Source organism: Schistocerca serialis, chromosome 7 (assembly GCF_023864345.2).
Source record: "Schistocerca serialis cubense isolate TAMUIC-IGC-003099 chromosome 7, iqSchSeri2.2, whole genome shotgun sequence".
In the NCBI taxonomy this organism is placed as follows: Eukaryota; Metazoa; Arthropoda; class Insecta; order Orthoptera; family Acrididae; genus Schistocerca; species Schistocerca serialis.
Window position 1 is genome coordinate 84,102,392 of NC_064644.1, and position 12,846 is coordinate 84,115,237.

At 39.2% G+C, this 12,846-nt stretch overlaps 1 protein-coding gene across 2 annotated transcripts in view; it reads right to left on the reverse strand.

Moving 5' to 3' along the window:
- LOC126412055 (3-ketodihydrosphingosine reductase) overlaps positions 1–7,787 on the reverse strand; it is a 74,170-nt gene extending 66,383 nt beyond the window's left edge. Inside the window, exon 1 of one of the 2 annotated variants that reach the window (XM_050081435.1) lies at positions 7,662–7,787. In XM_050081435.1, the coding sequence (XP_049937392.1) occupies positions 7,662–7,698 (37 nt within the window). In that variant the 5' untranslated portion in view covers positions 7,699–7,787. The remainder of the gene's footprint in view (positions 1–7,661) is intronic. The other variant, XM_050081436.1, reaches the window with a different exon arrangement.
- Between the last annotated feature and the right edge of the window lie 5,059 nt (positions 7,788–12,846).

The window sequence follows — 12,846 nt, forward strand, 5'->3', positions numbered from 1 at the left end:
ATAATATTCAGCCTTCACTGGCGGTAATTATCTTAAGGCCCTAGTTCACAAGCAGATTTCCCGGGCCATCACATCCAATCCTGGTGATTCCTCCAAAAAACAGCTTCTGAGCACACCACTAGTACTGGTCTTGAACATATCAATCAGCTAGTGCGACAAGGCCATCACTTCCTAAAATCATGTCCTGAAATGAGAAACACCCTGTCTGAGATTTTGCCCACCACACCCAGAATAGCTTTATGTCACCCTCCCAATCTGCGCAATATCTTTGTCAGACCCCGTGCTCCTTTTGCACCCATCTCCCTACCCTCCCCACCCATCTGGCTGTTCCCACTGCAAGACTTGCCCTATGCACCCTCCTGCCACCACCTATTCAGCCCTGTAACTGACAAAACATATACTAGCAAAGGGAGAGCCACCTATGAAACATCATGTCACATACCAGCTTTTATGTAAATACTGTTTGGCCTTTTATATCAGCATGAATACCACCGAGTTATCAGTCAGGAAGAATGTGCATAGGCACAGGGTGTATACAGGCAAAACACAATATCCTGTTGCAGAGCATGCTGTACAACATGACAGTCATGACCTCAGTGCCTGTTTCACCACATGCGCTATCTCAATTCTTCCCCCAGACACCAGTTTCTCAGAACTCCGCTGGTGGGAACTAGCACTACATGTCCTTCGTTCTCGCCACCCATCTGGCCTTAACTTATGCTACTTCTTTCTGTCTCAGCATTTATTCACAGGAGATACTCCTTTCTTCGCTATATTTTAGTTTTCTACATCTTTCATTTTCTGCCTTGTCTATTTTTCGCCATCCCCTCCCACCTCTGTTACATGCAATGCACTTCGCTTTTCACTCTGTTTAACTCACGCATGGTGTTTTAGTAGTAATCTCTGTCTTGCATATTAGCATATTACTCTGTCTTCCACCTTTAAGCTCGCCGGTTTTCAAATCTGATCCACTGCAGTACTCAACAATCAGTCCTTCCTCCTTATCCTGTCCCGTAAGTCTCCCCTGACCCAGGTTTTGGTGACTTTTCTAAACTGTATCCCTTCCCCTAAACATTTCCAGTTCTTATCCTTCACCCCTCTTCCTTCCCCTTCAACTCTTCTGCCAGAAGCTTGTAACAGTTAAATCCTTTTGTGTGTGTGTGTGTGTGTGTGTGTGTGTGTGTGTGTGTGTGTGTGTGTGTGTGTGTGTTTTTACGGCACTCCACAACAAAGTTATTAGAGCCTTTATGTTGCAAAATTGTCTCAGATGAATATAATTAAAACAGAGAAAACAAAAAAAAATGCCTAAAATACAATTTCACTTAGAAACTATATAAATGGTGCTGCTCTTGGTGAATGCTATCACTGTTCATGGTGAGAGGTAGTGGCTGAAATTTGACATTCTCAGCACACTTGTGACACTGTGGATCTCAGAATATTGAATTCCCTAATGGTTTTCAAAATGGAATGTCCCATTTGTGTAGCTACAACTACCATTTTGTATTCAAAGTCTTAATTCCCGTCCTATTGCCCAATCACATTGGAAACCTTTTCACATGAATCACCTGAGTGCAAATGACAGTTCCACCAATGCACTGTCCATTTATACCTCGTTTACACGATACTCCCACCATCTGATTATGCGCCTATCGCAATCCCATGACTTTTTTCACCTCAGTGTAATAATGCAAACAATATTTTTTTATCTTGTCAGTGTTAAAATATATCATTTAAATCTTAACTGAACCACAGAACAAAGAATAAAAAGTAAATCGAGATAATGTGACTGGCTGATCACTTCCTAAAACCCAAGATGAGCCAGGCAGCTTACACATTTTTTACCTTCTCCCGGAACTTTAGGGGAAATATCTGACATCCCACAAAAGTTTAAAAATCATACCACATTTGTCTCATTGTCAGCTAAAATAAAGGGCAGATCAGCTGGCAAACTAACCTTTGACCTCTAGTCTGAATATAAAATACAATCAGTTACAGTCTGACATATATACTGCAAGCACCCTGGGTCCTCGCACCAGAGCAGGGACCCAAGTTATCTGCCAGTACCCTATCAGAAGGTGCGGCCAAAACAGAGTGGTTTTCGAATGAGAACTGCAAATGTTTGATGACGAGGTGACGAGACAACCAAATCCTCCAACGGAAAACACGTCTGGTGTGTCATACAAGGCATTAGTGACAGTACATGTGTCATATGGTAGGAATGTCTTGCCAACGCACCTAATTTGTATGCCTGGTATGTGAGTGAGATTGCCTCCTTGACCACTTTGTGTGTTCGTAGGAATGTGATCACTATCAAGAAAATGATGAAAACACAATAATTTGTCTAATAAGCTGCAACAAATGAACGCAACAGTTTCACAATCGCGCAGTTTTCCTGTGTTCTGGCAAAACATATGTTTTTAACGTGTTTGAAGTTGTGTTCTGTTTTGGAAGTTTTGACTCTTGAATTACTTTGTTATAGCATAGTTCACACCTGTCTATTTGTTGTTTTCATTTCTGTGAGACATCTACAAAATCTGTCTAAAAAGTATCCGTCCTTTGATTTTCCCACGTAAAATACATACGATAGCACGGTACCACCCTACACAGTAAGGAAGAGGCCTATATGCACATGCGTGAATTTTGTCCCCGCCTTCCAGCACATCAGTCGCTGCCTGTTGGTCGCAAGGTGCTACACAACGTGTTCGTCGGATTACTGACTCTCTCAAGATGACTGAACAAGCTGAGCAAAGATACTGCATCAAATTTTGTCAAAAGCTTGGTGATTCTCAAATCGAAACAATTTGTAAGATCCAGCAGGTGTTCGGAGAAGATGCGATGGGTGTAACACAAATTAAGGAGTGGTTAAACGATTCAAAAATGGCCACACATCAGTGGAGAGTGACCAGCGTTCCAGCAGGTTACTAACTGCTCGGAGTGCAGTTGTTGTTGAGAGGGTGCAAAATTTGGTGATGGCAGATCATCATTTGACTGTGCGGGAGACTGCCCAAGAGGTTGGAGTGAGTAAAGATTCTGCACATGCACCAAGTGGCTGCGAAATTCATGCCCAAGTTGTTGTCATCGGAACACAAACACCTCCGTTTTGACATTGCACAGGACCTTCTGGACACCATCAACAATGATCCTGGGTTTCTGAACTCCGTGATAAATTGAGATGAGTCATGGGTGTACAGGTATGACCCAGAAACAAAAAGAGAGTCATCGCAATGGAAGCATCCAGAGTCTCTGAGGCCGAAGAACGTGCAGCACGTGCGAAGCAAAATCAAGGTGATGCTAACTGTCTTCTTTGATGTCCGTGGAATTGTGCATCACGAATACGCACCGGAAGGACAAACAGTGACAAAGGAGTACTATCGAGATGTTCTCCGGCTGTTCGGTGCGAAAGACCATACGTGTGGACGGCGAAAAACTGGCAACTGCATCACAACAACGACCCCGCACATTCATCCCATTTGAGCCAAAATTTCTTGGCCAAACATGGAATTACAGTATTCACCAACCTCTGTACTCTCCAGAAATGACTTCTTGCAACTTCAAGGTTGTTTCCAAAATTGAAGACGCCACTGAAAGGATCCTGTTTTGAGAGTTGAGAAGAGAGAGTGCGGAACACGAGGACAGAACTGAATGTCATTCCAAAAGAAGACTTCCAGAGGTGTTTCCGGCAGTGGAAGGATCGGTGGGCTAAGTGTGTGCAAGCACAAGGGGCCTACTTTGAAGGGGATTAGGGTCCAAAACCCGTCAGGTATTCAAAATATTTTTTCGGCCACAAGTTGGATACTTTTTAGACAGGCCTCGTATGTGGTATCTCTCCTGCTCTCAATATTTATCATGTTTACTTGTGATGGTATTCTTACCACATGACTTATACTCAATAAACGGTGTATAGTATGACAACTGCCAAGACTAAAAAAGGGGAAAAAACATTTCAGTGACTAGATGGACAGTTCATAATGTTGTGGGAAAAAAAGTGAAGGACAGGAGAGAGAGGAGGTTCGAACACAGGTCATCCGCACGGCAGTCCAACACCGTGACCACTGAGCCACGGCAAAGCTGCTATTTCAAGCTGCTCTATATTGCACTTCTTATCCTTCGACTGTTCAATGTTTCTATTCTGCCTTTTTTCCCACAGTTCAGTACATCTTTTTCCTGTTTTCATGCTTGATCTGTATCCACTGAACCATCTACCACAAAATCTGAAGGGGAGTTTCCTTGTTACATCTGCTTGTAAATATAGCTGCATCATTGAGGCACTCACCTAAAGTTTAAATGAAAATGGATTAAAAACACATACGAGTGCAGTTTCTACGGTACCTCACTAAAATTCTTGGCCTCTTCAGTAGCTGTGTGGCAGTCAGCTCCAGTTCTGAGTCAGTGTCAGTAGTTGGGGTAGACAGAAGCGTCCGATCCCACGCGTCGGCTTTGACACGTGACGTAAGGGTGTTGTCGTGTGTGACGTCATGATGGCGCGGAGTTTGGTTTGAGTGTGGCTGTCTCCAGTTCTGTTTTATCTTATTTTATTTACTTTTCTGATCTGTTCGTTCTATCTCGTGAGATTTTTTTAAAATTTAAAAACACTTATTACTTATGTTAATTATCTGTTTCCTCCAATTTCTGTTTTAGTTTATTATATTCATCTTTCTGATCTGTTCGTTCTATCCCATGAGATTGGTTTTTAAAAAGACAAAAAACACTAATCAGCTACTGAAGCATCTTTATCTTATATGGGTTGCAGGGGTTACGACCCCTGGGGAGGTGGGTGGGTATTTATGCTTCACTTACACGTTGCAGCTACGCAAGGCGTCTAAATTTGTTTATATTTAGTTTGCCCCCCACCCAAAACACCCCATTTCCCGCGCTTGTCCCATTAGTGTCATTAGGCTTCTTGTGGAAAGTGTGTGTGTTTGTTTTTGTTTCCGCCATATTTGTGACGTCATGGGTCAAAGCAGACGGGCGGGATCGGACGCTTCCGTTTTTCCAGTAGTTGGCCTAAACCACGTGACAAAAGATTATGAATTACAAAAAGCTTCATTGTTCAAACATGATTTGCAAAAACTGCCTCCATGGCAGGACATATGGTTTGGTATGCTTGTGAATCTAGAAAAGCAGAAACCTGTACATCTCACACGCCATGAGGAGCTGCTTCTGAATGGCAAGTGGCAACAACCCAGGCTCAGGCAGCTGAGTATTTGGTGTGATTAGATCTTTAGTACCTGCGACTATATGGTGATGCACATGGACTTCGTGCTACAATGGTGTAACAAAATGATTTATTAAGGGTAGCCTCCAAGTATTCCAGTATTAATTACTTGAACCAATGCCGGATCTCTCGCATATACTGTGAGTTATTCAGAGTTCCATCCATACTGGATTGCCTTTGTGGACGCAGGCAGATTGTTGGCTACATGACAATATTCCTAGGCATCATTATATATAGTTCATAATGAATGGGCTTTCATAGCGTTGTTATTCAAAGTTCATGTTTTGTTTTTTGTTCAGTATTATTTGCTACAGGCGTCCATGTGCTCAGTCTAAGAAGCAGGCTGTACCTATTTTTGACCGCTTTCTGTTTGAATGCCACATAGTAATTATGGTCTTGATATAGGCAATCACATCACTCAATATTTCCGTGTTCTAAGCATTGCGTGTTGCACTATAATGGTATAATTTTAAGACTACTTTTGTTAGTTCCAGACTTTGGGTTGAACACCATTGTATTTCAATTATCTCCAAAAGCTTTTTTTGCATTCAGTCTAACTATGATATGTATGTTGGCGCGTCCTTAACTATGCTGTCATAAAGGCACTTGCAGTTTTGTGATGATATAATATATATTGCATTTATTGGAAACATAATGTATAGGATGTCTTAACTATGTTTTGTCAGGAAGAAATCATAAAAAGTGTTTTTTTTTAACTTTTATACTTGGAATCACAGTTGGTTTTAAATTATGTATTTCACTTTTAATGGTAGAAACTATGCACGGCAGTGACACCTGTCGTACTTGTTGCCAGTTCATCTCGTGCACTGGCTGTTAACAGTCTTGTGGCACCCTAATTGGCATGATGTGTGATCATATGGATGCAATGTTGTGGCGATTTATGTACACAGTAATTTTAACTTTTATTTTTGGCGAGCCAACACATCGTTCATGTCATATGTCATGCATTTGGTGATTTAATGGAAAGATTTTGTGTGCATCTGGCACAAGATTTTTATAATAACCTGTGCAAAGGTATGTTGTCATTGATTCCTCTATGGGTTAATCTGGCATTATCTGTTTAACAGTTTGTAGCACCTATTGTAATGTTATTACAGATCTGATGATAGTAACATAGTTTACCGAAACCAATTAGGCTATCCACAATACAGTGTTTTATTGCTTTCGCGGATAAGAAGTTTTTCTTCTCCTAAAGAATATAAGATGGGTACAAAGAATAAACAATGAAGATATTCTGAATCAAATTGAATAGGAGAGGTCTCCATTGCACAACTTGACTAAAACAGGGATAGGTTGGTAAGACATATTTCAAAGCTGAAGTAGTACTTTGTTTATTAATAGAGGAGGGGGGGGGAGGTTAATTTTAGTAAAGGGAGACCAAGGGTTGACAACAGGAAGCACATTAAAATGAATGTAGGCTTGTGTACAACCTAGAATGGAGAATTGCATCTCAACACTATTGAGACTGGGTACAACAGTAAAAATGCCACCTCCTCATTAGCCACTCTTTCGATAAATTATGTGATGTCAGGGTTGATAAGCTCAGTTAGCTTCATGGTAATAATAATAATGATGATGTTAATAACAATAATATCGAGTGGCAACAGTAGCAAGCTGAGAAAACTTCTGAAACACTTATCCAATCCGAACAAGACAGTGTCCATATTGTTTTGTAATGCAGCATTACAAATGAAGCAGTTTTGACCTAAGGAATACTGCGAAAGTGGTTAGTGTTACCACTCAGTAGCCTAGCATGAGTGGAGGAAATATTTTGTTCATGCAAAGTAACTACTGTCAGGTACATTTTTAGACTTTGAATTAACTACTGAACATTATAGTAATTTTCTTGCGCAAATTTTATCAATTTGCTGTTATTACCATGTAACTGAATGCCACAGTGACAGTATCTCACACCACACAAAACTGTCGTTCATGTGCTGTGACATTTGCATATCCATATGAACAGAGAGAGAGAGAGAGAGAGAGAGAGAGAGAGAGAGAGAGAGAGAACACTTTCCTCCATACAAACGAGCTTATTATTGGAATATGGGTTACAAACATATTTTCACTGTCTACGAAGTAGTAGACGTTGTATGGCTACATACTTCGGTTGGCGTAGAAGGTGTTCCTTCACGAAATTAGATTTTCTTTTTCCGATTAAAAAACGAGACGGCATTTTTCCTATGATCATTAAAGGTAATTACGATCCGTTCGATAGATCCCCCTCACAGAATTACGAGATTAGTTAAACACTACTATTCAATTTCACACACACACACACACACACACACACACAAAGCTGACTAAACAAAGTTTTGAAAATAGACCGGAGGTATTATAGAAGTTGTTACGCCTCAGTACAGCCCCAAAAAAACACTATAACACGATGTTAGTTAGTCACATGAATTCTGTTACGTTCACACACCATTCGAAGACATCTGACATTGTTCACTGCAGCTCATTTTCCAGTTACAGTTTATACTGACCGGTAACACCTGTAGATGTTGTCACACGTTATAAACAACTACTAACTTTGCCAGCTAGTATACTTACAATCTTTGGTCTGCAACGTCGATTCAAAGATGTAAGTAAATCCTTGCCAAATGGCACATGTCAACTAGCAAGTAAACTTCTGCAAGTAGCTTGCAGAAGCTAATTCTGTACGTTACTCGACATGGAAACACTTTCAGCAAGTCGACTTCCGCTATTTCCGTCTACTTGCAGAAGTAGTTTCCGCAAAGTAGTGGAAAGAGTTTCTTGCATTTTGCTGCAAGAACTTGCCACTTGCTGTTAGTTCTTCTCAAATTTGCAGGAGTTTTGTGTGTTCAATACCGGTATAACAACGTCAGGGTTGAAAGGGAGAATGACACAAAGACAGATGAACGACCCAAAGAAATGTACGAAACCTAAACTTGTTTCAAATCAATTCAAGGTTCCCCAGTAACCGATTTCACATCTAACGCTGAAGAGCGACCTTAAGCCTTGCAATTACAATACAATATATCGATCTCAACAGGCAACAAAGAAACGCATAGTGCACTCTTTACGTCGTAATACATGTGTGTTTGCTTATTTGACCTTCAGTGTGAGTGCACTATTTAGCCACTAACAGCGAAAATTGGAATATGTTCAACTTCTTGACAGGTATCGAAGCACTACTCTATCATTACATATTAAAAGACTAAAAATACTTGTAGGGAATGGAAACTTAAGATTGTTAAGATATGAAAGGAATTGCTGTCAAAGTTGATCATTCATTCTATTTATTTATTTCAAATTCCATGAATCCATATATTGACGCGCAGTCCGGAACCGCGCGACTGCTACGGTCACAGGTTCGAATCCTGCCTCGGGCATGGATGTGTGTGATGTCCTTAGGTTAGTTACGTTTAAGTAGTTCTAAGTTCTAGGGGACTGATGACCACAGTAGTTAAGTCCCATAGTGCTGAGAGCCATTTGAGCCAATCCATATAGTGATGAATCACAAGGATATGGAATGAGTCAGGTTTACATATTTATAGATGCACAATACACATTAGTACAATGACAGGAAAGAAGCAATCTGGTGATATAAGCTTAAAACACTCCGTCTTCAGGCCACACGTGGCCCATCGGGACCATCCGACCGCCGTGTCATCCTCAGTGAGGATGCGGATAGGAGGGGCGTGTGTCAGCACATAGCTCTCCCGGTCGTTATGATGGTTTTCTTTGACCGGAGCCGCTACTATTCGATCGAGTAGCTCCTCAATTGGCATCACGGGGCTGAGTGCACCCCGACAAATGGCAACAGCACATGGCGGCTGGATGGTCACCCATCCAAGTGCCGGCCACGCCCGACAGCGCTTAACTTCGGTGATTTCACGGGAACCGGTGTATCCACTGCGGAAAGGCCGTTGGCATAAGCTTAAAGGGTGTACTAAAATCAAATAGATACAGTTCAAATAAACATGATGTAAAATACTGAAAATAACTTTTGGTACAGAAAAAAGAAAATTCGTAGATTGATCATCTGAGGTAGCGAAGACAAATTACAACAACATAATATAAACGGAGACTAGAATATGAACAGGAAATATAATAAAAAATTACAAAGTCAGTCAATGAGTATGCCTACTCTGCTGTAGGCTTTGATATCAGATGGAAGAGAATTGAAAAGATTTGTGACAGAATAATGAACGCCTTTTTGTACGATACTTAGCTGTTTTAGATCTCTGTGTAAATCATTTTTAGACCTAGTATTGTGATCATGGCATGCATTATTGAATGTGAAAAGAGAGTCGTTATTTAAGACAACAATCATCAAAGAAAATAAGTACTGGCATGTGGTGGTTAATATTTGGAGCTTACAGAACAGGTTTCTGCAAGAATATCCTGGATGAACACCACTCATGATTCTAATTGCTCTCTTTTGTGCACTGAAGATTATTTTGGCTAAAGGTTGATTACCCCAAAAAATTATACAATATGACATGATGAAGTAGAAATAGCCAAAGTAAGCTGCTTTGATAGTACTCATATCACAAATGGGGGTAGTTACACCCAGGGCATTAGTTGCTACACTTAGTCTTTTATGAAGATCTAGAATATGCCCAGACCAGTTTAACTTCTCATCAATTATAATGCCCAAAAACTTAGAGGTGACACACTGCAATATATTTTGACTGTCAAAGTGTAAGTCGATAGCTTCATTTTCTTGCAGTGGTCCATGAAATTGAATATGATGTGGTTTTTTTTTTTCAATATTTAGTATGAACCCATTAGACTTAAACCAGTGTAGGACAACTACAAGTACAGCATTACATTTATTTACTTGTTCACTGATTGATTAACTTTCAAGCATAATAGTAGTGTCATCAACAAAACGAGTGAATTCGCTCTCAGTGTTTGTACAGAGTGGGAGAGAACATTGACAAAGATAAGAAACAGTAAAGGCCCCAAAAGGGATCCTTGTGGCACTTCAAAGTTTATTGTTCGCCAGTCAGATGAGACAGGACAGCAATCAAAATCATTTACTATCACCTTCTGTTTCCTATTGTGTAGATATGATTTAATCCCTCTACCAATAATACTATTTAAACCATAAAAATTGGCCTTCTTTAAGAGAATGTTGTAATCAACACAGACAAAGGCCCTTGACAAGTCACATAAAATTCCAGTATGTGACGTTTTGTTATTTAGTGACTCAAGAATTTCAGTTGTGAGAGGGAAAATAGCCTGCCCTATTGTTCTGTTCTTTTGAAAGCCAAATTGATTTTTGTTGAGGATGTTGTGAATAGTGAGGTGCTCTATGGTATCAAAATAGCAATCTTCAATCTCTCTGGGACAAAACCATGCTGCAAATATTCATTAAAAATGTGGCACTGAACTTGACATATATAATTACTACAGAGCTGTACAACTTTCGATAAAATGTTATCGATACGTGAGGAATTTTTGTTTCTTAAAGATTTAATCATACTTTTGACTTCACTAGTGGTGACTGGAGCTATATAAATTGGGTCATATATGCTGCGGTCAACTCTTTCTAATAAATTCATGGCCATGTTTAATGAATCCTTACAACCAACATAATCTGCAGCAGTTAAGAAATGATTGTTAAATATGTTAGAAATTGCTACAGGATTATGTACCACCTTGTCATTATGGCTTATCTTTATGGTGTTATCATTCTAATTATTTTTGCCAGGCGCTCCCTTTATGACATTCCAAATTGTTTTAATTTTGTTTTTATAGTTATCAGTTTCAGATTTAATATATAAGCTTTTGCATTTGTTTATCACCTGTTTTAAAACTTTATAGTAAAGTTTATAATAAGATCCTTTAAGGGGATCATTTCACTGTCTTTCACAGGCATGTTATTCCCTCTTAGCCATGCAATAAATTTTAATTCCTTCTGTAATCTATGGTTTACTAGAAGAAGCCTCAGTGTTCGTCCTGACAGTTCTTCTTTGAAAAGACATTTCAAACAGGGAGACAAATTCATTTAACAAATTTTTAATTTATCATGTATGTCACTTGTCCTAAAATTGGGTTCCGTTCTATTTGTGATAGATGGTAATTAAAGCCAGAAAGAGTTTCAGTATTTACACATCTAAAGGACTGGTATATCTGTGAGGCTTTGCTGTACAAACTGATATTATTAACCTTAAGCAGTTGGCCATCATGATCAGAAAAGCTGTTTATGACTTGGATTATACTTGCATTGTTGATTCTGTTCTTGTCAACGAAACTATTGTCTATCGGACTTTTGAAATTTCCTGTAACTCTTGTGGGGAAGTTAACCATAGCAACCAAGTTGTAAGAATTCATTAAATGTATCAGGTCAGTCTTACTGTTACTATCAGTTAAGAAGTTGACATGTAAGTCCCCAGCAACTATTAAATTTCTGGATTTGGAAAAAAGTTCGCCCAAAAGCGTGTCTAACTTATTCAGAAAAATACATTTCCCTGCAGGAGCTCTGTAAATTGTAAGCACTGTAACTGACAGGTTCTTTGCAGTTATTTCAATCCCACAGTCTTCAAAATGTTGATCTGCACAATATTTGTTTAAATCTGAAGGTTTATAAATAATTTTGTTGTCTGTCTACTTGTTCCACAATAATAAGTAGCTAAATTATACCATTCAAGTTGCAGCCCTTCAGTTGCATTTGTCATATGATCCTCAGTAAGGCATAAAACATGTCCATCATTAACAAAAACCATATCACCGAGATTTACAGATAGAAAGTCTAATTTATTTTTGAGAGGTCTGACATTTTGAAACCATATAATAAGATTGTTGGAGCTATCTTCACTGTCCTATTGTGAGTCCCTTTCTATGTTCACACCATATTTCACTTTTTTACTTAGAACTGAATAATCGCTCCAGTGACCTATGTCACAGCAAGGGGTTTGTCCACTCGATGATGTCTCTGTGGTTGTGAGGGTTCCAGCCATAAGAAATCACTGCTTCTTTTTTGCACTGTTCTTATCTTGATAAGACTCATGGCGCAGATTTTCGCTTCTGTATATAGCAGTAGAATTACTTCCAAGCTCTTTAGGTCTTTTGGATGAAACATCAGACGGCATTGATGTTTCCATGGATGAAGTATGTGAGAAATTTATATTATTGTTGTTGTTAGCCCCTGAAGAAGGCTTTACCATATGTTGAGGAAGCAAGCTATTATATATAAATTTAGCAATGTTAGGCTGAGATGCATGTATTTGTGTGTCCCCTGCATTCTAATTTGTTTCCTTGATAGAATTGTAGCACAATAACTGACTATTGTGGCAGAACAGGTTGAAAGAGTTTTTAGTATTGTAGTCCAGTTCCATGGTTTTGGTATTACTGATGCAATGTTTTTTCATAGTTTGAACTTCCCAGTGTTGTTTAGGTGTAGTCCATAGTTAGTGTAGTCACTTCTTTGCAAAAACGGATTGACATCAATTATCTTCACATTAGCAAACCACGATGATATGCTCATTATATAGCTGTTAAAATTATACAGTATGGTTGACTACAGGTATGTCATAACAGTCAGGAGTGTACACACTAATAAGTTTGTGTCATCAGGTTTTGAAATAACCTTTTCTAAATCACGGAAAAAGTTCGTTTTATTATGAGCAGATTAA